The sequence below is a fragment of the Zootoca vivipara genome, chromosome 9 (genome assembly GCF_963506605.1).
Source record: "Zootoca vivipara chromosome 9, rZooViv1.1, whole genome shotgun sequence".
Lineage (NCBI taxonomy): Eukaryota > Metazoa > Chordata > Lepidosauria > Squamata > Lacertidae > Zootoca > Zootoca vivipara.
In genome coordinates, this window is record NC_083284.1 from 21345379 (window position 1) to 21372242 (window position 26864).

Genomic DNA, 26864 nt, shown 5'->3' on the forward strand with positions numbered 1-26864 from the left:
TGAACACCTTCTAAGGCAGAGCATTAAAATTGCATGGCTGAGATAAAGATCCTTTTCTACAGGAGGGAAGACACCCAAAGTCCCATTCAGTCTTTGTGCTCTTTTAAACGTTTTGAATAATGTAACATGTTGAATTTCTGGGATTAATGAACCCGTAACCTAGATGATGATCACATTGGCTTTCACCAACCTGTGCCCTGTAGACGTTTTGGTCTACAGCTTCCACCATCCCCGAGCACTAGCCATGCTGCATGCTGACTGGGGCTGGTGGAAGTTGTTTGATGGCATCTGTCTGTCTGTCTTGAGAGACAATGGAGTGTGACTCCAGGGGTGAAGTCACACCACTGTGTTAACAGCACCAAAGTGACCTCCTCAGGGTGCAAGCCTGTGTGCGTGGAGGTCCTGGGCTGCTCAGACAACAAGACCCTCCTCTCGCTCTCATTGAAGTGGTCCAAAGGAAAGCAGAGCAATACGTTTGGCACCAACTTGGCCGTAGGACTTGCCGGAAAGAGGCGTACAACGTGGTTATCACAAATATACACATTTGTACATCCTTGATATGGGCTTTGGGAGGAAGCCCAACAAGCCAACAGTGTGTGAGGCTCTCTGGAGAGTGGTTTCACTTCTGCAGTGAAGCGAACTTCCCCTTGAGGAGCCAAGTCGGGGCAGACTGTGAGGAAGCGAAGCGCTGGTGATAGGAGCTGCATCAGTTGAGCTTCTGTGCCCTGTACTTAGTGAAACAGTGGAGAAACCTCACAGCAAGCCTTTCCAGGCATCTTCTTTGGCAGAGCTGCTCTGGGTCTGCTTCTCCCTCCACCTGCTCTTCAAAGAGGGAGGGATAAGGTCTCACCCACCACGGTGACAACGATGACTGCCTATACAGGTGGGTGCTGCTGCTAGTGCAATATAAGCCTATGCACTGAGATGGAGGGGGAGCAATGTTTACTAGGAAGTACAGGTGGCGCTGTGGGTTAAACCACAGAGCCCAGGGCTTGCTGATCAGAAGGTTGGCGGTTTGAATCCCTGCGACGGGGTGAGCTCCCGTTGCTCGGTCCCAGCTCCTGCCAACCTAGCAGTTTGAAAGCACATCAAAGTGCAAGTAGATAAATAGGGACCGCTACAGCGGGAAGGTAAATGGCGTTTCCATGTGCTGCTCTGGTTCGCCAGAAGCGGCTTTGTCATGCTGGCCACATGACCTGGAAGCTGTACGCTGGCTCCCTCGGCCAATAATGCGAGATGAGCGTGCAACCCCAGAGTCGGTCACGACTGGACCTAATGGTCAGGGGTTCCTTTACCTTTACCTTTACATCCCATTGAATTCAGTGGTACTTGCTTCCAATAAAATCTTTTTCAGATATTCTTCTTCTTCACGGTTTCTAGGAATAGATACAGTTATCAATTTCCATTCTCTCCATTTCTCGTTTTCCCAATCTCAGATCCAGTTATCTACATTTATACGGCAATTTGTGAATTATGCTTAAAACTATCCTCCTGAAAATTCACCAGCATTTTCATGTGAATTTCTTCCAATCAAATATGTGTATATTTGAAAGCCATTTCACCTGATATAAAGAATTTTGAAATGTTAGTTTTACTAATGAATGCATTTATATGCACACTTTAAACTAGTTTTATGCATTTTTGTACACATTTATGTGGCTGGAGAACAGCAGTGCAGATTTCTAAGCATGACAGTGTTTGGTTGTCATCTTGTTTCAGAAAGTGTGAATTAAGTTCCCCTTTAAATGTGAACTTAATCAAATTTCTCCTCCATCCCTAAGTACCTGAACCTCGCTCCATGGTGGGGTGGGGTAGGGTGCGGGAAGAGGATGCACCTCTGGACTTTCCAGTAAGGAAAATAGTGATGAAGATAAAGGCATTAGATAAATGCTGTTTGGAGGTGTAATTTGGCCTCATGAGAGTTACCAGCTGCCCCTTCTGTATGTGCCCAACCACAAAATACAAGAGATGTCAAGTTAGGGTTAGGGAATAAATCACTGGCCCTCCATCCATCACTCCAATCTCATAGTGGTCTTCCAAAGAAGATGCACTGGTGACGATGACATTAAAGACAGAAGTTGGAAGAGAAAGGACAAAAAAAAGGGACAGCTGTGATGCCAAGAGATAATAACCTCTGCCATATATTTTCCAATAGTCCTTTTCTAGTTTGCACATTTTCTTGGCAGTCTAAACATATGTATTTAAAAATGTATTCTTAAGAGAACACACACACACACACACACACACACACACACACACACATATTAAAACACACTTTTAAAAAAGGTATTTTGAGTTCTTTTTCAAAATGGGAGATTATTGTGGATATGGAAGGAATGGAAAGATGGGTGGAAGTTTTGAAAATGACGCAGGTAGGAAACAGATTCACCCATTACCCGTCAGTTCAGAGTACTTGAAGAAAGACAAATATTTTCCACTTTCTTGACACTATGAGTGCAATAATGACTGGAAGTGAATTGGACAGGGATGATTAAGGTGCTGATGTTAAGCTGGCATTTGGCTGATTTGCTAGCTCCTCGGACACTTGGTGAATAGGATCCATTTTGCCTATTTAGTGCTGTCTGTGCACCACAGAGCAGTCTTCACAAACTGGTCTCCTCTAGATATTTTTGACCACAACTACCATCAGCCCTAAAGGGACCCAGGTGGCGCTGTGGGTTAAACCATAGACCCTAGGGCTTGCCGATCAGAAGGTTGGCGCTTCGAATCCCTGCAACGGGGTGAGCTCCCGTTGCTCGGTCCCAGCTCCTGCCAACCTAGCAGTTCAAGAGCATGTCAAAGTGCAAGTAGATAAATAGGTACCACTACAGCGGGAAGGTAAACAGCGTTTCCATGTGCTGCTCTGGTTCGCCAGAAGCGGCTTTGTCATGAGGCCACATGACCTGGAAGCTGTATGCCGGCTCCCTCGGCCAATAAAGTGAGATGAGCGCCGCAACCCCAGAGTCGGTCACGACTGGACCTAATGGTCAGTGGTCCCTTTACCTTTACCTTTTTAAGGCCAAAGAAACCTCACACCTGCATACGACTATGCTAGATTGTTAGCAGTAAGTCATCTCTTTCCCTTCTTTGCTCTGGAGGTAAAATGCACAGCAATTATCTTGCCACACTTGTTAACTCAGCATTTCAATTGAGGTGCATCTGGTACCTTCAATTATGCAGTTTTTGGCAATTGCTGAAGGTGTCTTGGACACTTGAAATATATATTGATGGGACAAACTCAACTTTTGTGATTGTTGTTTGCTTTGAACTTTTTGAGTTGCATTTAAAATGGTTGACATTCACTCTATGTGGGTAAGGCAGGTTGTTAATAATAATAATAATAATAATAATAATAATAATAATAATAATGTCACCCATGTATCCATTTTGACTGTACAACAATCAACATTGCAAGGCAGTCTTGCATACAAGCACCCCAAAGTACAATGGCCACAGCGTCCCACATTTTCAAAACCACAATTCAGGACATAGTAATTTGCATTCTTACTAAATGCGAATACTTTCAGTTTCAAAAATGTTCATGTGATGTACCTTTTCAGTGACACTGTAGCCACAAGGGAACTGCTTTCCCATAAGCAGCTCTTCTGCTGTACAAGTGTGATATTTTTTAAAAAAACTGAGTCATGTGGTGGAGGCCAATTATTTGGATATTCTCCATAGAAGAAGAATCTCCATCGTTCTGTAATTAGCAATTCTGTTCAATATCCGGTAGCCTGTAGGTTCAGCCCTGTCAATAAGATCCAGATTCCAGTTGTCAATTGGGCTCCTGGAGAGATGACAGAGCATTAGGTTCCAAGGCAGAGGCCTGCCCAGGAACGTAGGAAGGGGGTGTGGGGTGTGTGGTCCACCCCAAGTGCCACCCTGATGGGGGTGACAAAATGGCCGGCAGCACTCACTGTGGGGCCTGTAGCGTGCACGAGCCACATGTATCAGCACCCACAAACTCTGTGCTATCTGCCGGCTGTCTCCCCCCCAGCTGTAGGGTGGCTGAGGCCCCACGGCACGCCCCGTCCCTAAGGGCACAGTGCGCCTCATCCTGTCCCTCCCTAGGGGTGCCCATAGGGATGGCACGGGGGGGCGTCGCCCATAGGGTAGGCATAGGCTAGCCCAGGTGCCCAAAAGGATTCCTCCGCCGCTGGGCCTGCCACTTTTTGAAAGAGCGGGTTCTCAATGTCAAGGCATCAAAGATTTTAGTCTGGTCTGAAGCATTACCAGAACAAGTTGCTCACTGGCAGGTCTCCTTGCTCTTCTGTGCCTAAAGGTAAAGGAACCCCTGACCATTAGGTCCAGTCGTGACCGACTCTGGGGTTGCGGTGCTCATCTCGCATTATTGGCTGAGGGAGCCAACGTACAGCTTTCGGGTCATGTGGCCACCATGACAAAGCCGCTTCTGGCGAACCAGAGCAGCGCACGGAAATGCCGTTTACCTTCCCGCTTGGAGCGGTACCTATTTATCTACTTGCACTTTGACTTGCTTTCAAACTGCTAGATTGGCAGGTGGACTGCTAGTGGACTCTTATTCAGGAACTGAAGAGGCTAGGACCACATTTTAAAGGCTCTCGAATGAAGCTCCAGGGTAACTTTTTGAAATGTGAAAGTGACGCTTGCCCTATGCTTGTTGACTGTCCCTCGAGCACCCCTTTTAAATTGGAGATATACATTCATTGGCTTTTAGTTGGAGTTATTGACTGATCATGCTTCAGATAGTTAACTTTTTAACCCCTTCCATAAGCCTCAGAAGGATAGGACAGGCAACGTTGTCCTTGGCTTTGTGCCAGGCCATTGTCCCAAGAATTTGGCTCTTTGGCTCCTTTATCAACAGGGATCCGTTGAAAGTTATCTGGAGTGAAGTCATCAGAATTGACCTTTCAGCAAAAGAGTTATAACAGAAGGCTTTTTAAAAGAGAATACTTTCATTAAGCAGGCAGTCTCTAAGGACAAATGGCTATAATGTTTCCTTAAACTAAATGAATGTAACTGGCATTAATGAATAACAGTGTGACTTTAACCTAAAGTGAGTATTATTGCACATTTATAGTACAGAAGAATGAGTTATTTGTCCCTGGGCTGCGTCTGTCCAGTCCAGCCACCAGACTTGAAATAGACAATCACACGAATGCAAAACACAGTTGCCTTTCTCACTTACGTCTAAGGCTGAGACAATGTCTCTTAAAAAAAACAACTGTGTGGAAAAGGCCCCATTGCCTATGATTTGGATGGGGACACTTGTTTCTGTTCATAGCTTTTGAGGATTTTTGAGCGCTTCGAAAACCTGGGAAACCCTGTCCATTAATCAGAGGCAATATATTCAGATAAGTTCTCAATACCTTCAAGAAGTGCATGCAAGGGCTCATGGGATTGCACAAGCTAAGCCTGTTCCCCCAAGTGCTGTGGTCATCCTCTTCTTGCCACACATTTGGCACATGTGAGGGGGGGGGACTCTGTGTAGGGGTGTTCCAATGCGTGTTTGTAGAATTCTTGCACATAAGAAGTCTAAGATCTGCCCTGATGTATCAAAACATGCATAGAGCTCCTTCTGATCCATGCTAAATGGGACACTGGCAAGGCCTGTGTAGTCCCATGATCCCCTCATCTGAAGCATCTGAAACCCCCTACATGACAATGAATGTCCCCATGACATCATTTTCCGTTAAACAATGGCCTCTCTCTAGACTGGAACAAATTTCATTCAGTATATTTTGCTCCATGTTTCAATTATGAGAACGGGTCAAATTTAAGATTTCCTGTACTGATAGTTTTCCTAAGCATAAGCAACACACAGTCCCATACTCTGCATATTTATTTTACTCAGGTGTAAATGATCACAAAGACAATGGCAAGGCGTAGGCTGGATGAAAATGTTGATTTCGTTTTCTATCAGTTCCTTATTTTTTTCAGTCTTATATTATTCAGTCCTCCACATCAGTGTGCAATTCATTTATTTATTTGCAAAGTCCTCATGAAAATTTGTCAATATTTTTGTGTGAGTTTCTCCTACTACCTAATGTTTCTCCTACTACCTAATGTTTAATGTTTAATAGATTATTGTGTTTTATTTTTCTGTTGGAAGCCGCCCAGAGTGGCTGGGGAGACCTGGCCAGATGGGCGGGGTATAAATAATAAATTATTATTATTATTATTATTATTATTACCTGCATTTTCCTATTTCTCCTACTATACACAATGTAGCTTTTTATGAGGTCATTTCCCCTACTATAATGCAGTTTTGTATGGTATTTTCACTAATATATGCATTATTCTAGCATATTACAGTATATCTGTTTTGGTACATGAAATCTGCAGAAGTTTTAGTATACCTTACTTGGCTGGAGTACTTGCACTGCAAAATTTGGATGTGTGAATTTTGAAAGACAGCTGTGTTTCAGAAAATGTGGATTTTATAAATTCCCCTTTAACTGTGAAGTGAATCAAATCATCACCACCATCCTAGCTGAGGGCATCTGGTTTGGAAACACTAATGGTTCATCCATAGGGCTATTTTGCCCTTGGCTCTGTCTGTGTACATGGACCCCAGGGACCTAGTAAATAAGCAAAGGAGATCCTAAAAGCCTGAAGTCCAGCCCATGCCTGGAGTATAGGATTGTAGCCTAACAGTGCAATCCTATACATGGATTGCCTACTCAATAGGAAGTCCTAGTTCATTCAATTGTCTCTGTAGTTTTGGTACAACTGAATGTGCTCTGTAAATAAATCCAAAGCATACATAATGACTCATCTTTTATGACATCCATCTTCAGTTCACATGAGAGGCAATGACAGAATGCTTCACTAATGGTTATGCCACACTTGAGTTACTGCTTCTCGCCACCTTCATGAAGATAAATGTCATAATCACAACAGCCAGACATCAGACTTACCTTGTTTTGTATTGTTTTTCAACCTAGAAACATAGTCACAATTTTTTTAAGCCGGCAATTAAAACTCAGGTGCTTAACTGCTTTAATCTGCATCTTGGAGCAGAAGTCCAGGGTGTTTAGCGTGCCCTGAATCAGGGATAGGAAATTACTCAAGGGGCTAACTTTTGGAATGCTGCATACATGAAGAACTGTGACCCTCCAGACATTGTTGGACTACGATTCCCATCATCCCTATCCACTGATGAGGCTGATGGGAGTTGTAGTAAAAAAAATATCTAGAGGGCTATGACTGCTCTGTCGCATTCTCTGTGTAAAGCCTGTCCCATTCATGTAGCTGCATAGCTCCATTGTTGCTAGCATTCTGGTCTGGGTACAGCTAGAAACCTTGGCCCATCTTCTAGCTCAGGCATCCCCAAACTCGGCCCTCCAGATGTTTTGGGGCTACAATTTCCATCATCCCTGACCACTGGACCTGTTAGCTAGGGATGATGGGAGTTGTAGTCCCAAAACATCTGGAGGGCCGAGTTTGGGGATGCCTGTTCTAGCTCATCCTCATTGTGTACAGTGGTACCTCTAGTTGCGGACATGATCCATTCCGGGGTGCTCTTGCACCCTGAAAAGTCCACAAGTAGACGTGCTTCTGCGCAAGTGTGGAGTGCAATAGAGCATGCGCGAAGCACGCAGAACGCTTCTGTGCATGTGTGCGCAGTGAAACCCAGAAGTATACACTTCAGTGGGCTGTATTTTCCCCACAATCTGGCCCATTGTATGGAAGGGAGCGAGCACACACTATTCCTCCCTTTTCACCCAACGCACCAACCCTGCCTTTGCATTTCCAAACATGGAAATGGAATGTCCAAATGCCACCTGCACTGTGCCAAAACAGAGATGAAAATCTCACGGCTGATTTCCAAGCAGCCGATTTTCTCCTGTGTGATTCCTATGTGAATCCTAGGTGATTCAGACATTCCGTTCCCACAGGTACACCTGGGGATGGTGGCAGCAGACATGGCCCGTTGGGTGGGCTATGTACACCTTCTCCACTCCACCAAGTGGACCAGAAATGAGATGTATTGTCCGTTCTGGCTCTATGTAAAACTGGAGTTAGAATGAAACATATGCTATTTACACACTTACTTTGACCAGGTTCCAAGAATTACGCAGGCACTGGAAACAGCTATGAGGAAACAGGAACTAAAACTCAACCGTATGAACCCAGCCATTTGTATGTAGTACTGGAGATGATGCACACACCTCTGTCTGCAAAAACTGCCCTAGTTATCGGAATGGAAGTCACTGACTTAAGACTCTGCCTGCTCTGAAAAATTCTGAAGACGACTCCTTTCAAATTTACCATTTGAAGTCTGCAGAGTTTACTGTCTCATGCAAGGCACAAGTGATTTTTCTTTTTAAAAAGTTGTGAATTGGGAAATAAAATAATAACACAATAAAACAAAATAAAATTATGCTCTCTTGGGAGAATAATAAACCTAGTTTCAAAATGGTCATGCCATTCATAACGGAGAGAATACGGAAATGTGCGAGAAATTCTTACTTTACTTCAAACACGGCACATTTTATCTTAGGACTTCTGTGTTCTGTGTCGTTCTAACCTCAAAAGGAAGGTCAGTTCCTGCGGGTTGGTGGTGGTGGGGAGACAGAGATGCCGCCACCCTCCAACTTTCTGTGTTACTGGAAGTAGGAAACACAAGGCATGCTTTTAAATTAGCCCTATTAGAGATATAGTCTGAGACGCCTGAGGATGGAAATGCCCCAACATCTTTAGCTCTCTGATCACAGACTGACTTGAAATCTTTTATCAGTGCTTATTAAGAGTCACAATTTACGGCTTTGATTTTCTGTAGATTACCTGTCTGGGTGTAATGAATAGATATGTTCATTATATGGCTGAGTTCCAGAGAATGACCTCATTAATGCACACGAAAAACAACATTAGTTATCAAATAGCATTCTAAAATTGACCTCTTCGTCAAAAAAAATCATTTAAATTAAAAGTTTAGTATTCTGAGATACAATTAAACGACTATATACCTCAGAGAGGTACAATTTCCAGAGCTCTTGGGGAAGAGGGATTGATTGTTAAACAACTCAGAGAACTGTAGCTCTGTGCAGGAGTTTCTAAAGAATGCTCATTGTGAAATATTTTAATTATGTTTGCTCATTGCAATTTCCTAAGCCTGATGTCCGAAAATATCTGATACAAGACAAGATTTAGAATTCATAATCATAAATGCAAATATTCTCCTTAAAATTCGCAAGCTATAATGCCGTGCTTCCAATAAATGTATACTTATCCCCTTTCTATGTGCTTCATCTTGGAAAAATCAGTGGTTTCACTGCATGAATAGCTGACTCTAGAGTAGTCCCACATATGTCAGATCCTCTAAGTGTGGTTATTTTCCAGGGACATTCCTGATTTAGAGAAACCATTCCAGTTTCTGATTTGATCCTGGAATGTCATGCTTTTCCTTAGGGTGTCCCTGTTTTCATTGGAGAAATGTTGGATGGTATGGAATTATCCGACACCCCCCCCCCAAGCTGTATGACAGCCAACCTATATAGGGAAGTTTTTAAAAATGTTTAATGTTTTATTATGTGGCTGGGGAAACCCAACCAGATGGGCAGTGTATAAGGAATAAAATAATAAAATAAGAATTATGTTTTTATATGTGTTGGAGGCTGCCCAGAATGGCTGGGGCAACCCAGTAAGATGCATGTGAGGTATAAATAGTAAAATTATCATTATGGAAAAGGACGTCCCTATTTTCATTGGAGAAATGTTGGCGGGTATGTATGATATGTAAAGAGGATTTTAATTAACCAACTGCTACAGTGTTTGCCAAGGAGCAACTCTTGGTCTGTTAAACTCTTAATGTTTTGTTGTCATGGCGGGAATGGGTTGGGATAGTCAGATTCAATCTAAGTTGTTCACAATTTCATCTCTAAAACCAGGCTAATCATTCCCCCCCCCAAGTCATAATTATATAATAAAAAAGAAGCTAGCTGTTTAAAATTAAGAAACAACCAATAAAAGAAACCAAAAAAGTCTCAAAGAAAATAGGGCTTTCAATGCTATCTCTAAGTGCCAGAGTTTCAATTGTTCTCTTGTAACTGCTTTCAGAAAACTTGTCTTGGTTTCAAGCTTTCATGACAGAAAAATAAAAATAAAATTCATGTCAGTGGTTCAGTTGGTGGAAACAATAATTATAACAAATGTTTGTTTGTTTGTTTTCTGATTTACTCAAACCGAGGTTCCATCCCACTGTCTCTAATAAAAAACTCCAGTTAAATTTCATCCTTCCTTTCTGCATTTGTAGCTCTGTAATCTTATTGCTGAAGGCTTTCAACCAGTTCTGTTCACAGATCAAGATTAACCAATTTTAGAAAGGCTGAATCTAATTTTTACTAGAATTCATCAGCTGCAACTCGAAATGACTGAAGTGGGGACAATATATTTTCTGTGGAAGCATTCAGGGCAGCCGCTATATATGTTAGCTTTGAAATAATATTCTTTTCTGTTAAGAGTACATTCAGCAGAGTTTGGATATGTTTATGCATTTGCTTCATTTATTGCTGATTTTTCAGACTAACTCTAGTATAAATCAATCATCCAATCTTTTCCATCTACTTCACCCTCGAGACAATAAATTCCCGGAAGCAATAGCAATAGGGTTGTATGCATGTTGCATAATGTGCCACAGCAGTGAGTTTCTGTACTGGGGCTACTCAATGCTTTGCATTTACATTTTGCATTTACAAGTTGTGGCTGAAGTCCCTTCAAAAAGTATTTACAAATGTGGAACAACATAGATAAATTATAGTCCAGGAACACTGCTCAAATGCATCACTGGGCAATGACAAGAATTTATATTGGTAGAGGTGGTTTTCAGTCAAGATGAGAAAATGACAAAAGCAAGCCAGGAAGGATACCAAAGCATAAACAAAGATAATTTCTTACCTGGAAAAAATTGTGACTGGTGGCAAGTTCATCATTAGCATTTCCCAGTAACCTTCATGATTCAAGCAGAAACCAGAAAACAAGTGCAACCCAACCAAGAAGAGTACCTAAATTAGTGTTTCCTGTTAAAACGATTAAAATCAATCAGAAGATGAGCATTACCTGGAACAGGTCTAGGAACTAAAGTTTGCAACAACAGCCTGTGCTAAACTTCAGTTGTATCACTGTGGCCAGAAGGAATAAACCACTTAGTATCTTAAAGTCCAGAATTTGCTATCTAGAAGTTACCAGTTTATCTTCCCTTTCTTTTCACTAACTGTATATATCTCAATGACTGAGCCACCCTGCTTCCATCCAGATTCTGCACTGAAATCTTAGGCAAATTGTTTTTCATACAGCCAAAATTTTATCTACTATAACTACATTCTAGTATACAATTGCGAGCCACAATAAATGTAATACAGGTCTGAAATATCCCTGGATGCCCAATGGTGTTAGTTTTGTTTTTACTGCATTTACAAAAAGGGCACTAGTAGAAATGGTGGCTGGTGCCCATTGGGACTATAGAGGTGGAATGCAAGGAAACCAGCAGCAGGTGAAGCCAGAGCCAATGACAGGCAGAACCGATTAATCCAAGCTTTGTCCCCATCCTCCCTCCTGAGTCCTCAAGGGGAAACACGGAGACTAAGGAAGAAGAGGAAATGGACAGCCAATGCCACCCCTTGGACAGCTTGTAAGAAAGAAGGCAGATAGTTGGAGGCTGTCTGGGGGCAGGCTGAGGTTGGTGGGTTGTGACTCATTTGCCCTAATAGATCACTCTCCACTGGGCAGTAGTGATATGGCTATATCATTTGTATTTGTGCTTTGCTATGTTCATTTAAAGCATCCGAACTGTGCGGGAAAACTCAGGAACCAAGACGACCAAAACTTAAATAAAGAACGGGGAAAATTTATAATTTATTTGAGAGACCACTGTAAGCAGATGAAAACATTAGCAGGATTGTAATAACACTTGTAATGTAGAAAATATTGTGGACAAAACGGAGAGAGATAAAATTTGGGTGATGGAATAATATGCAGTTGAAAAGGTTCATAATAGGACCCAGGGAAGGGAAGGTCTAGAGTCTAGAGATTCGGAGAAATCTCTAAATATGGATATGTATTTTGTATTGTAACTCTACACTTGTAAAATCAAATAAGAATGAATTCATAACAATAATAATAATAATAATAATAATAATAATAATAATAATAATAATAATAGCATCCAACTGTGGGGATCCACTCCCCGTGGACTTCTTCCCTGCTGCTGGCTGTTCTCTACTGCTCTGCTCCTACTTGAATGAGACGGATTGCCTATATGCATGCATGCACATATGGTAGCTTTGGACTTCATTTGACCTAATATTTGACCTTAACTTTCATAGGCCGTGGTTGAGTGAGACGTTGTTAGCATACACCAGAAGTTGAGTAATGATAGTGCTGAGCATCCCTATTTGGGATTTCCACACTTTAGGAGCTGCCACAGAGAAATCCTTCTCCTGAATTGCAATTCATTGCACTTCTGAGGGTGGTGGAACTACCAAGAGAGCCCTTAAATCAGGACGGAAACAGTCTTTCATCTGTTTGGGGCCAAAGGCATTCAGGATGTTAAACACCAAGGTGAGCACCTTGAATTGGCCCTGGTCCTAATCTGGCTCACCCATCCACTGGGCACTAGTTAAAGAAAAGACAGCAGCAGCAGCAGCAATGCAAGAACAGATTGTGGGATGAACATGCCTCGTTCGGGCCAACCTCAAGTCCCCCTTGATAGGCATGTGCCATTAGTGCTGGGATGCAATCATAGTGGCAGTGAGCTAAGTCAGTATCACTTTCATAAGACTAGCCTTTGCAACCCTCTTTCTGCATTTAGCATTTCAGAATTTTTTCTTCTCATTGCACTGCCATCCTCTGTCTAAAGTAAAATAGTGGCTTACAAAACAAAATCAAACCAAGCAAGAGACCTAATTCTGAGAGATGTTAACTACTTCATCTAGAATTCAACCTGCCCTTCCCTCTCATTGGCTACATTAGGAAGCAGGGAGGGAGTAGCCCTCAAGACTAGCCTTCTGGTTGCACTTAAACATCCTGGCTTAAAATTTTGATTTAATTCAATCAGGGAAGAGTTTGTAGTTTTAATTATCATTCTTGTGCAGATCTAATAGGAAAGTTTCTGCAAGTGTGGAAAATCAAATCAAATAGCGAGATGTCTGCCTTTACATGCATTTTGATCTTCCAAAAGTAATTAACTGATGGAAGAAATTGATATGGTCAAGCCAACACCTATTAAAAGTTTATTATTTTAATGTAAATGGGTAGGGATTAAAATCCATGGAATTGCATGAAACACAGAAGGTCAAAATAGCTCAGTTAGTAGAGCATGAGATGCTAAACCTCAAAGTTGTGTGTTTGAGCCCCATGTTGGGCAGAAGATTCCTGCATTGTGGAGGGTTGGACTAGATGACTCTTGTGGTCCATTCCAACTCTACAGTTCTGTGACTCTGCCTACATGCTATATAAAATGAATAGTGTGCAAACATGTTGCCAGAGCTTTAAAATATTGAATGTGAATGTTCCAAGGCAATTTAAATGGAGCCTCAACACTGTTAAACTTTTATTTTCTGATGATGGAATTACTAAATACAGATAAAGTGTTGTATCCAGTGTAGAGGCTTTTGTGAAAGTGCCATGAACGCAAGAATTTCAGCTTGTGCAACAAAAATAGTCTTCCACTCTCCTCCCCATACTCCCTTAAATCTGTTCTAGGGATTCCCCTGTCTCTCTGGAGTAGGCTTGAGGAGGGCCCAGGGGCATGTGTGGGGAGGAGAAAAGTCCTGTTGTGTAAGCGTAGATGCTTGTGTTGATGGACACATTGGTTGAATACTGCCCAAACAAATCTAATCTAAACTGAAGCAGCAGCTTAACCCTTCCTTCCCTAGGAATGATCCAAACTTAAATCTCTCCTCCCCCCCCCCCCGGTCCAGTGGCAATTAGCATTAGAGACATAACTCAAATTAGTTCCAGTGGGAGCTCCCCCCCCCCTAATGCTGATTGCCACGTGAAGGAATTTTCATTGGGATTGCAGTTGTGGAGGAATGGCTAAACTTCTTTTTCATGTGCACTGCAGTCCTGGTGAAAAGAATGTCTACGCTTCATATTAATACTAATGAAAGATAATGGCAAAGACATATTTAAAACAGCACGTCATTTGACCTTTACTTTGCAGGGCTGCACCAAGACATTTTGCTGCCCAAGGTGCAGGACAGGAGGGTGCCTCCCCAATTCCATGTACAAAAACTGACCAGACTAGCCACTTCAAAACTAGCATTGGTATCTCCACTGTACCTGAAAGCAGCATGTTAGCTTAGGGGGGCACAGAATGGCTTGCCCATTCTCTGCATCTTTCAACTCAGGCAGTCACTTCACTCTGCCTAATGACGGGGCCAAATTTCTGAGAGTAACAAGCTCTGAGGCGAGAACTTTATTAGTCCAGGTGGACACAGATTGGCCTTGGGGGTCAGCCGACTAGATGGTTTGGCAGGTTGCTACTGCCTAAATATATATGTTGGAAACATATTGTATTCAGAGCACTGTCTATATGGTTCATGGGGAAGCAGTGAGTGAATGGTGGAAGCTACTAGAAACTCTGGTTCAAGATGCACCCCTCCCCCCAAGCACCACCCACCCACCTATTGAAATTCACACAAACTTTTTTTTGTCCCAGATTTAAAGCCGGGCCTTCAGCACCAACAATGTGGAACCAAGTCCTAAGTTGACTCCAATTCTATTTCCTAGTCCACAAAGTCAAAACTTACTCGTTGAAAATACACACAGGAAGCATGCCAGGCAGAAAATCCCAAGGACACAATGCACATGAATTATTACACTTTGTAGAGTATATCAGAGTGCACTTAGTAGTCCTTTCGAGCTGTTCCCTTCCACACAGTATTGATGACTGTTGGCTGCATAGCCTGTTCTTTAGTTATTTGGTGGGTAATAGGGTTCCCTCTCCGTACCACAATTGATCAGTGTTAAAGTCACTTTGAAAACACTACATTTGTTTTCTAGAACCTTGAAAATGGAGAAGGGATGATAGTGCTACCATTGGTGAGATAATTCAACAAGCAGCATGTCTTATGATAAGGGACAACTATTGGAGGCCAATGGGTCACGCAAGAAGGGAGGGAGGTGGTCCCAAAACTAGTGACTATATGAATAATATGGATTCCACTGTGTGCCAAATGATAATGAACTTTCTGTCTGTATTGCTCTATCTGTGGTGCCCCATTCACACAGAGAAGCTATCACTTGATGTTGCAGTACACAAGTGATGGTTGTGCAGACGTGATAATCGAGTGAGCATGCAAGTGTGAATTAGACTTGAGACTTTGGTGAATGGGTACCATAAGGCTCTCATCTCAAGCCTTCCCCTGCATCTTTCATTGACTCGCCCTCAGTTGAGATCAGAAAATGGGTTGCAGAAAAAGTCTTCTTAATACCACTTACCATGGAATTTACCATTTCCATGGCTGCCATAAATTGGCTTGATGCCCAGGACTGCACCTGGGACCTGGGATCTTCTGCATGCAAAGCTGATGTTCTACTATAGCACTTTCCCCAGATATGGAATAGCTCAGCTGGTAGAGCATGAGACTGTTAATCTCAGGGTTGTAGGTTTGAGCCACGTGTTGGGCAAAAGATTCCTGCATTGCAGGGGGTTGGACTAGTTGAACTCAGGGTCTCTTCCAACAATTCTATGATTCTATGATATGGAAAACAACCACTGGATGCTTGGAAGTGAATGTGTCCATCTGCATCTTTTTCAACCAGACTAACAGGAAAAGGCAATATTAACCGAGTTACTTTTCTTTTCTATTCATCTTGCATATTAAGCAGTATTTTGTCTGGCTGAGAACCAGGAACTGCACACTATCGAGGGAGGAAAGGAAGCAACCTTACTTCTCAACACTATTTTTCATCCCCAAAGTAAACACATGTATGCTTCTAGCATCTCTAGGCTGGTGGACTGTTAGATGGCAAATTCATAAAGCAAAACCGAAATCAATTTAGGGTATGGGTAGAATAACCCAAAGCACTTTAGCAGCGCTCTCAGATAATGGGAAATGATGCGGGTGGGGTGTCTAAGTTGTATGGCTTCAAAGAAATGTGCCACTAATGGAAAGGAAGATGATTAAAGGCTGCTTATAAAACTTCAGAGTGCTCTTAGTAATCAAGCAAGGTGCTGGCTGGAGAACACTGCTTTCTGGAGCCAAGACTGCTGTGTTCTTATGTTGGGAAATTCTTTCTTTAATCTTATAAAGAGATCAGTGATTGAGTTTATAGACTTTTAATGCATAGGAGAAATGCCTATAGCATCATGGTAGAGCATAGGGATGGGTGAGTATGTGGATTTTGGTTTATCTCGGTTTTTCATTCCTCCAAACTTAAGAACAGTTTTCCACATTTCCATATCAGTTTGCAAAATGTTTATTGTCTTTTTAAAGAGAGCCCTCATGAATATTCACCATGTGCATATTTTTGTACGCAACTTTGCCCAATGTACACACATTTTTGCAAAGTAATTGCTTCCAATATAATGCATTCTGTATATTATGTCTGGTGATATATGCACATTATTGCATATTTATGTGTGTCCGCGTGCACAGTTTTTTTTGTACATATTACTTGGCTGGAGAACAGCATTGCAAAATTTGGAGAAGGGCCAGTTTGGGAGGACCGCTGTGTTTCAGTTTGCGTATTGTTTTGGAAAGTGCAAATGAGATAGATTTCCTTTTAAATGCAACCTACATTGAATTTGTGTCCCATCCCTAGTTGCCGGCCTGCTCCCATCTCCTCCTATATCCCCTGCATATATCACAAAAGAAAATGCTCATGTATTTTCTCAACATCACACAATCCATATTTCCTTCTGAGCAATGGTTAGATGCCACATTTGGTGGTTCTGTTATATTACGCCTTTATGGGTGGCTGCGCACCAGTAACCTAGAGAATGCTTTACCTTGTTGGAAAGCTCCTATTATGCTCTGGATGACAGCACACAATTGCCTCTTGTTCCTCATTGCAGGACTAATAATACATTTTTATTCCACAGGGCTTCCAAGTACAAAACAGGTGAAGCATAGCTTAATTTTGTCAAAGTGTGATAGGTTCTATTAAGTTTTAAGAGGGCAACGTTCCCCTTAACTTACATATTATACATGAAATGCAGGAGTTGCCTGTTACCAGCAGCAGCATGTAGAGGTCAGTGCTGAAACTACAAGGGGAGAGTTTGTTGTTTAGTCATTTAGTCGTGTACCCACTCTTCGTGACCCCAGAGACCAGAGCACGCCAGGCACTCCTGTCTTCCACTGCCTCCCGCAGTTTGGTCAGCCTCATGTTGGTAGCTTCGAGAACACTGTCCAAACATCTTGTCCTCTGTTTTCCCCTTCTCCTTGTGCCCTCCATCTTTCCCAACATCAGGGTCTTTCCCAGGGAGTCTTCTCTTCTCATGAGGTGCCCAAAGTATTGGAGCCTCGACTTCACGATCTGTCCTGCCAGTGAGCACTCAGGGCTGATTTCCTTCAGAATAGATAGGTTTGATCTTCTTGCAGTCCATGGGACTCTCAAGAGTCTCCTCCAACACCATTACTGAAATCCATTGTCTACCCTTCCCCATTTTTTAGCCAAATAATGGCCCTCTTTAGCCTTCAAAAACTGTAGTTAAGGGGCCATCACAAAAGTTTGGGGGTGATCCTCCTTTGCCTGTCTCCTGTAATTCAAACACTGGTAGATGATCCTTTGTTCAGTACCTGGAATCGTTAGGTACCAGTAGGTCTGGCAAAACTCCTGTCTGAAATCCTGGAGAGCCAATGCCCATCTAACTGAGTTAGATGGACCAATTCTCTGATGGGTTTAAGACAGCTGCCTATATTCCTGTGTTCAGTGGGGCTTAAGTCGGTGTTCCCCAGTTTTGTGCCCTCTTGTGGACCACAACTCCCATCTGCCTCATCCAGCATGGCCAATGGTGAGGGTTGATGAGATTGGCAGTCCTAAAGATCTGGACGGCATGAGGTTTTGAAAAGCTGGTGTGTGGGATTTCATACATGCTTACGGTACCTAGGAGTAAGCCCTGTTAAACTCAATAGGACTTACCTCTGAGTAGACATGCCTAGGCTAGTGCATTTTCCTACACACAATAATTTGTAAATATGTCCTATTATATTATAGTTGCAGTTAATAATGTGGCATGAATCTGAACTAACTATATGACAATTCTAGTAAAATTCTACCACCAGTAACCAAGTAAAATGACACTATTGTAGCCAAGAGCAGGATGCATTTCATGCCCTCTTTAAAAAATTTTTTTAAAAAAACCCTTTACAAAACATGGCTTTGGGCTGCTTTTCTTCACTGTCTCCAGCTGTGGTACAGTGTGACAATTGCTGTGGGAGCACAGTCCTATTATGCTTCCTGCAGAAATAAGCCTGGAGCAATTGAACTACCTATATTCATTGTTGTGTTACATTGTGCCATGCAACACATTGTTAATGATCAATAGACCTAGTGCAGCTAATAGGATCTTATTCTCTACAGTAGCCATGTCACAGGTAAGATTATGCTTCACATGTCACTTCATTTTACCTCCACACAATGCAGCCAAGCTCCCAAAAATAAATAAATGTGAAGCCTGTCTGCTTTAATTTAATGTGAGATTTTTTTTTAAAAAAAAACATGTTTATATGCAGACCTATAAAAAAAGGAGCACAAGTACAGTCCAGAGAAGGAACTCAGGGTGAACTCTTGTCTGCATTGTTCATTTTCAGTTTATTGTGAAAACTCTCACCGCCTTGCATCAAGGAGGAGTTCCAGCTGCAGCTGTCCTGCTTCAGAATCTTGTCAGGCTAGAACAGGGATAGGGGAGAAAAGATCAATTCAGGTCACATTTAAAGGTGAATCTACCTAACTCAGGGCTATCTAACTAGGGCTTGTTGATCAGAAGGTCAGCGGTTCGAATCCCCGTGACGGGGTGAGCTCCCGTTGCTCGGTTCCAGCTCCTGCCAACCTAGCAGTTCGAAAGCACGCAAAAAGTGCTAGTAGATAAATTGGTACCGCTACAGCAGGAAGACCCGGATGTTGGGAAAGATGGAGGGCACAAGGAGAAGGGGACGACAGAGGATGAGATGGTTGGATAGTGTTCTCGAAGCCATCAACATGAGTCTGACCAAACTGTGGGAGGTAGTGGAAGACAGGAGTGCCTGGCGTGCTCTGGTCCATGGGGTCACGAAGAGTCGGACATGACTGAACGACTAAACAACAACAACAACAACAGCAGGAAGGTAAACAGTGTTTCCGTGTGCTGCTCTGGCTCGCCAGAAGCAGCTTTGTCATGTTGGCCACATGACCTGGAAGCTGTACGCCGGCTCCCTCGGCCAATAATGCGAGATGAGCGCGCAACCCCAGAGTCGGCCACGACTGGACCTAATGGTCAGGGGTTCCTTACCTAACTCAAACTTCTTCAAACAATACAAATTGAAACACAGGCATCTTTTGAAATTCACACTTGTACATATTTTACAGTGCAGTTCCCCCAGCCATGTAATGTGTACAAAATGCATACAATACATGTGGGTATCATTGTAAGGAAGCATGCGTATATTAGGAGAAATTTTCACAGGAACACTGATGAATTTTCATGAGGACTTTAAAAAATAATTGCAAACCGGTGTGGAACTGTGGAGACCTAAAGTTAAGATTTGATTATTATTTTTTAATGAGAAACTCACTTCCTGCCTGCTAGCAAAGAGGATCCTGGGAAAAGCTTCACAAAAGCTAATGCATGAGCTTCAGCGATCACCTCCCTTTTAATATTCTGAGAAGCCTAGAGCCCTCGACCTTCTGAACACAGTGGCCAGTTTGGCATCCCCCCCCCCCCGCCAAAGGTGAATGCATCAGCAAAAAATAAAACAGAGATTTATATGAAATTTGTGTGTGCTAATATATAGATGCAAATTAAGAAATAATGAGTATAATTTAACCAGAAATAAAATATGTCTCACCATAGTGGGGAAGACTAGAGTGGCTGGGGAGGCCCAGCCAGATGGCCAGGATATAAGTATTATTATTATTATTATTATTATTATTATTATTATTATTACCACCAGGTGATCTGTATGCCTGCTCATTCTGTTATTTAGATGTTAGCTGTTGATGGGCAACTTGAAGACTCCTGGCTCTTATGGTTCTTTACCTTTAAACTGGACGTGGTTCCAGAATCCCTTCAACTAGAGGGAGCTAGACTGGTAACTGGGGTCGGCCATCGAGACCATATAACACTGGTCCTAAAAGACCTACATTGGCTCCCAGTATGTTTCTGAGCACAATTCAAAGTGTTGGTGTTGACCTTTAAAGCCCTAAACAGACTTGGCCCAGTATACCTGAAGGAACGTCTCCACCCCCATAGTTCTGCCCGGACACTGAGGTCCAGCGCCGAGGGCCTTCTGGCGGTTCCCTCACTGCGAGAAGCAAAGCTACAGGGAACCAGGCAGAGGGCTTCTCGGTAGTGGCACCTGCCCTGTGGAATGCCCTCCCATCAGATAAACAACTACCTAATATTTAGAAGGCATCTAAAGGCAGCCCTGTTCAGGGATGTTTTTAATGTGTGACATTTTAATGTATTTTTAACCTTTGTTGGAAGCCGCCCAGAGTGGCTGGAGAAACCTAGCCAGATGGGCAGGGTACAAATAAATTATTATTATTATTATTATTATTATTATTATTATTATTATTGACTGTCTGATGACAGCCTTTCAAACAAAATACAGCCATCTCTCACTGTGCATGACCCATACAGTTCTGTCTTTCAACAGAAGAGAATAGCTGGTAGGGTCAGGAGGAATGCTTAGGGGCAGCACTGAATCTCTCTCTCTCTCTCTCTCTCTCTCTCTCTCTCTCTCTCTCTCTCTCTCTCTCTCTCTCTCTCTGCTGGATTTTGGTTACAGGTAGGTAGCCATGTTGGTCTGGGTCGAAGTAAAATAAAAAAATTCCTTCAGTAGCACCTTAAAGACCAACTAAGTTTTTATTTTGGTATGAGCTTTCGTGTGCATGCACACTTCTTCAGATACCTGGATTTTGTCTAAGATAAAATTCATTGTGAATTTGGAGGTACTTGCTCAGGTGAAAGAAAGCTTAGCAAGAGACTTTGGAAGGCTACCAGCATTGCTCAGTAACATTTGACTGCCAGTCTTAGCTGTTGTACATGGACTGGAAGCTGCCATTTTGTCCTTCACCATAGGTAGCAAAATCCCCTGGGCTCAGTATGGTATTTTCTAAAGATCACCAATGTCAATGGTTATATTAGGTCTGATCCAAACATGGCAATTTTTCATGCAAGTTTCCTGCTGATTTCTTCATGAATGGAATGCGTTTGGGCTTGTGTGAACCAATCTTTAATCACATCTGAAATTATTAGCCACTGATATAAAATGACACTTATCTGTAAATCTTTTTTCTTTTTCTTCTCCAGAAAATGCGCAGGGCAATCTTGTTATTATCTATGAAGAAGATGCAGAGGAATGGGCACTGTATTTAAAAACAATTTTCAAGCATGTCTTATCAGACGACAGAATCTTGCTTTACAACATGGGATCTCCATCCATTCACCACCTGGAATTGCCATCCTTGGGCTCTTACAGATGTAAACTGCTGATACTTTCAAGTGGACTTGTTAACTGTCTGAACAAAAAGAAAAGACGTTTTCTGGACAAGATCCTTCAGCCTCCTGAAAGGGTGGTTGTTTTGCTTTGTGGGATTGAAAGTTCAGACACTATCTATCAAATCTTGAATATAGACCCACACAATTGGTTGATTACCACTAATCATGATCCAGAAGTCTACCTTGCAGTGATTACTGGCATTATTCAACAAGGTAACATCTTCCTCCTCCCTCCCTCCCTCCCTCCCTCCCTCCCTTCCTCCTCCTCCTCCCTCTCTCTTAAAAAATCCACTTTATTTTCAGAGACTGGGGCACAGCAGATTGGTGTGCTTCCACATTTTTGAGAGAGTTTTAAAATATTCTGAAGCTCAGCAGTTGGCTCAATAAATAGTTTAAGCCTAATGATGATTTATTTGTCATATGGTTTTGTCCCAATAAGCAGGAATGGTTTTTATATTCTCTCCATCTGAAAAGCAACTTTGATGTGATTTGCATATATTACAGTAGCATGGAAGGTGTGTGTGTGGGGGGGGGAGACAAGTGAACTGAAAGAACCTTTTATTGGAATTTTGTAAAAATAATAATAATGAAATGCATGTTTACATGCACACACATTTTTTGTAATGCAATGGAGAATTCCTAATTAGGTGTCACCAACCTTTGAAAGTCACATTTGGATATTTGAGTGATGGGGATTTCTGCTCACTTTTCTCCTCACTCCCTCAGATCACCCACCCTTGCCCAAGAGAGTAAACATGCAGACAGATGTGTTGCTTTGCTTTTCAAAGAGAGCTGAGATAACTTGTATCCGGTAGAGTTCATCTGAAAGAGGAAGTGGGAAAGAAGGTCACTCGTCTCACTTCCTCTTTCAACTCTATGCATTTTCAAGGGAGGAAAAGGTAACAGAACTCATCATGACTAAGGGGACAGTGAGTGGGGAGCTCAGAGGCTTCGTGGGCACCAGCTGAAGAACTGAAGTGCACCATTGCACCCTCTAGAACTTCCTTGTGATTAGTGGGCATGGGGCGGCTAATAAGGGTGTGGACAGTCTGAGCTTCTCACATGTGTGGATGTTAGGGGTGTGTTGTCAGCAATGTGTCCCAGCTCCCAGTGATCACGTGGTGCTTTCTTTGATTCAGTCATGAAAGGGGCTTAGGAATGAACAGTGATGGAAGTAGCAAGATGCTCCATAATCTGAGAAGTCCCCTTTTCTTGTCTCATCCCAGCCATGCCTCAACACTCAGTGGGACTCATAAAAAGGCCACTCCTCCTGGTGTTAGGGAGCAGGCAAGATAGAATGGGAAGTCATCCTTAAGATATTCTAATGACCTCAGCCATTTAGGGCTTTTAAAAGAAAAGAATATCATTAGCAGTGTGAATTGTGCTTAGAAGCAAATGGGCAACCGTGCAAATTGGTTCCAGGGAAGTGAGTCCACCAAGGTCTTTGCAGTTGAATTCTGGACCACATGAAAAGTTCTGAAAGCTCTTCTAAGGTAGCCCCATGGTTGTACAGTGGTACCTCGGGTTACAGACGCTTCAGGTTACAGGTGCTTCAGGTTACAGACTCCGCTAACCCTGAAATAGTACCTTGGGTTAGGAACTTTGCTTCAGGATGAGGACAGAAATCAAGTAGTGGTGGCGCAGCGGCAGTGGGAGGCCCCATTAGCTAAAGTGGTGCTTCAGGTTAAGAACAGTTTCAGGTTAAGAACGGACCTCCAGAACAAATTAAGTTCTTAACCAGAGGTACTACTGTAATTAGTTCTTACATAATGACTCAATTTGGCCATAATTGTGCATTCAAATATTTTATTTACCCCTTTTTCTATTGCAGATGAGACCTAATAACTTAGGGACATAGGGAGCTGCCTTATACCAAGTCAGGTCATTTAGCTCAGTACTGTCAACAATGGCAGTGGCTCTCTGAAGTTACAGGCAGGAGTTTTCCCAGCACTACCGGTACATGAAAATGATGTGGTTTTAACTTGAGATCTTTTCCATTCAATGCATGTGTTATGTTATACTAAGACACAGCCCTTCTCTAGGTCTTCATTCTTCAATATTTGGAATATATTCTTCATATGACAGTTGCTGTTGTTATGTAAGTTGGCAAGTCTAGCTAACTCCTGTGCATGGTTCTCATGTATGAGGGGGGGGGGAAATCAAAAGCTTCAAATATTGTACAAATTTGTACAATATTCCAGCAATACTATAAATTGCATGAATGGCCAAGTTCACTATAGATCAGTGATGGCCAAGCTCGGCCCTCCAGCTGTTTTGGGTCTACAGTTCCCATCATCCCTTACCACTGGTCCTGTTAGCTAGGGATGATGGGAGTTGTAGTCCAAAAACAGCTGGAGAGCCAAGTTTGGCCATCACTGCTATAGATCAGGGACATCCAACTCCCAATAGACTGCAATCTACTCACAGTATTAAAAAACTGGCAGTGATCTACCCATTGTTGTAAAAACCTTTTTTAGAAAGCCGTTGTTGTTGTTGTTGTTGTTTTGCTTTTCTGCTTTTTTCTAAGGAGATCGCTGGGGGGCCAGAGATCAACCAGGATCTACTAGGAAAACCCTGTGATCTACCTGTTGGTCATGCCTGCTATAGATGATAGAAACGTTTTCTTTCCTCTTTTGTTTTACAGCATAAAGGATTATAAGTGCCAGGAACTTTAAACAATATGTCAACTACAAAATATCAAATCATTATATTGTAACCATATCTCCTTAAAATTACTATACAGAAGGAAATGGTTACCATATATCCAGATATTTCCCCAAGTGTATCCTAAATGTATTATATTTAAGTTTTTAAATAGAAGGCAAAGGGCAAAATATGTCCCAAATTAACTACCTCTATTTCAATGGAAGATTTAAGCATATGTCTAACTCTCTCCAATTCAGATCAATGGGACTTAAAAGTACTTAACGTTGGCTATAAAAAATGTGTACTTCGTTAAAAATGTAGCTTCCCAGTTTAAAATATTCAACCATGCTTGAAAACTAAAGTTGTCAGAGGAAAAGGAACTAATTGTGATGTATCTTCATTCTCTCTGCACCACATCACCCCTGCTATAGTAGGAATACGGATAGTATCCACCAAGAAACTGAAAAAGGACTATATGAACTAAGAACATTTTAATAAAAAAATTCCTTCAGTAGCACATTTTAGTAACACTGCAGATGCATAAAGATTAGAGTTGCTCACAAGTGCCTCCCAAAAGTAATTCAGGTGTGTGTGTGTGTGTGTGTGTGTGTGTGTGTGTGTGTGCGTGGTGATAGAACTGTCTATGCAAATCCTTACTTTTCTTCACCTATGCCTTACGGTTAAATTCTTGTTGAAAATACTCCTGAAGAATATAGTTAAAGATTTCCGACGAGTATCTGATGGCTGAAAGAGGAAAGTATTTACATGCACTAACAAAGTGAAATAGACTTTGTCTCCCCACCCCACCCCAATAAAATACTTGGCAAGCATGTTTTCTTTTTCCATATGCAAAGCACCCATTCTGTGAGCCTAAAGGTAAATTAACGAGAGCGTGTGCAGTACAAATCGTTCATCAACATCCCGCCCATAGCTTCTCATTATGGGTTTTTCTTGTCCCTTGAAAGCTTGCTAGAAAAAAAATATTATGAGTATAAAAGAAGCACTCAAAAGCCATAAAAAAGCATTTTAGTTTGCATGTGCGTGAAGACTAGGTCCATTTGTCCCAGTTTAATGCTAGAATACACCCAGGGAAATGTAGGAATTATGGGTCCACTTGACCTGTAAGAAGCTTGCAAAGCACTGCATGTACCTTAATTTCCCAGAATGGTGGTATAACATAATGTTTCTGGTAAAATAATATTCTGCATGCTATTTCGGTCCGGCAGTAACTTGGAATGAGAAACTTGGAGGACCCGTAACAAAAAGCACTGGCATGTTACCTTGAAACACAGGCAGGGTTTACTCGCCTGGCTGTTAAAACTGGATGTACCAAACTCCTGCAGCCATAACATCCTGAACATGTCTGATCTCAGGAGCTAAGTCGGATCAGGACTGATTGGTACTTGGATGGGAAACTGCTTGGGAACACTGAGTGCTTTAGGCTAGGCATAGACAAGAGAATAGTTTAGTCATTGTGGTGGGTTGCCATTTTTGGCAGCATCTGAACATCCAGAGAAATTTCTTGTTCAGTCTTCCTGAGAACAATGGCGGAGCCCTGCTGGATCCTGTTTCTCACAGGAGCAAAGCAGAGGCATTTGGGAAGCCCAGGAGTAGGGCATAAAGGCAAAAACTCTCTCCTGTTGTCCCCTATCAACGGGTGTTTTGAGGTTGGAATGCTTAAGCAATTTGCCCTTTGTGGATTCCAGTGCAAACACATCTTGATCAGCAGCTCTTGGACGAATGTCTAAATCATAAAACAGTTATCATTTGGATTTCACATTTCTCTGAGTTTTGGGGAATATGGACCATAGCTCAGTTGGTAGAACATCTGCTCTGCATGCAGAAAGTCCCAGGCATCTCCTTGGCATCTCCAGGTAGGACTTGGAGAGACTCCAACCTGAAACCCTGGAGATCTCTCCTGTCAGTCATTGTAGACAAAGCTGAGCTCGGTGGACCCCATGGTCTGACTCAATATAAAGCAGCATCCTATGTTCTTCCTGTGTGATTCAGTTCTTGGCTGAATGCCCCCGACAAAAAACCAAAAAGTGTAAGAAACAAGAGAGAGGGTGCAATTGATTGATTGATTGATTAATATGCCACAAATACCAAAGTGGCTTCTAAGTGGGTGACAAGTATAAAAGCAGCTACAAAAAATGCATAATAAGAACACAAATAAAACAATTCAGTTGAAACATTAAAATAAACATTCGCAACTAGCATCTAGATCAAGGGAAGTAATAGTACCACTGTATTCCGTTCTGGTCAGACCTCACCTGGAATACTGTGTCCAGTTCTGGGCACCGCAGTTCAAGAAGGATACTGACAAGCTGGAACGTGTCCAGAGGAGGGCAACCAAAATGGTCAAAGGCCTGGAAACGATGCCTTATGAGGAACGGCTTAGGGAGCTGGGTATGTTTAGCCTGGAGAAGAGAAGGTTAAGGGGTGATATGATAGCCATGTTCAAATATATGAAAGGATGTCATATAGAAGAGGGTGAAAGGTTGTTTTCTGCTGCTCCAGAGAAGCGGACACGGAGCAATGGATTCAAGCTACAAGTAAGAAGATTCCACCTAAACATTAGGAAGAACTT

At 42.2% G+C, this 26864-nt stretch overlaps 1 protein-coding gene across 1 annotated transcript in view; it reads left to right on the forward strand.

Annotated features, from left to right (window-relative positions):
- The first annotated feature begins 686 nt into the window (after positions 1 to 686).
- BANK1 (B cell scaffold protein with ankyrin repeats 1) overlaps positions 687 to 26864 on the forward strand; it is a 186866-nt gene continuing 160688 nt past the window's right edge. Inside the window, exons 1-2 of the mRNA XM_035114023.2 lie at positions 687 to 883; positions 21440 to 21841. Coding sequence (XP_034969914.1) covers positions 868 to 883; positions 21440 to 21841 — 418 coding nt within the window. The 5' untranslated portion in view covers positions 687 to 867. The remainder of the gene's footprint in view (positions 884 to 21439; positions 21842 to 26864) is intronic.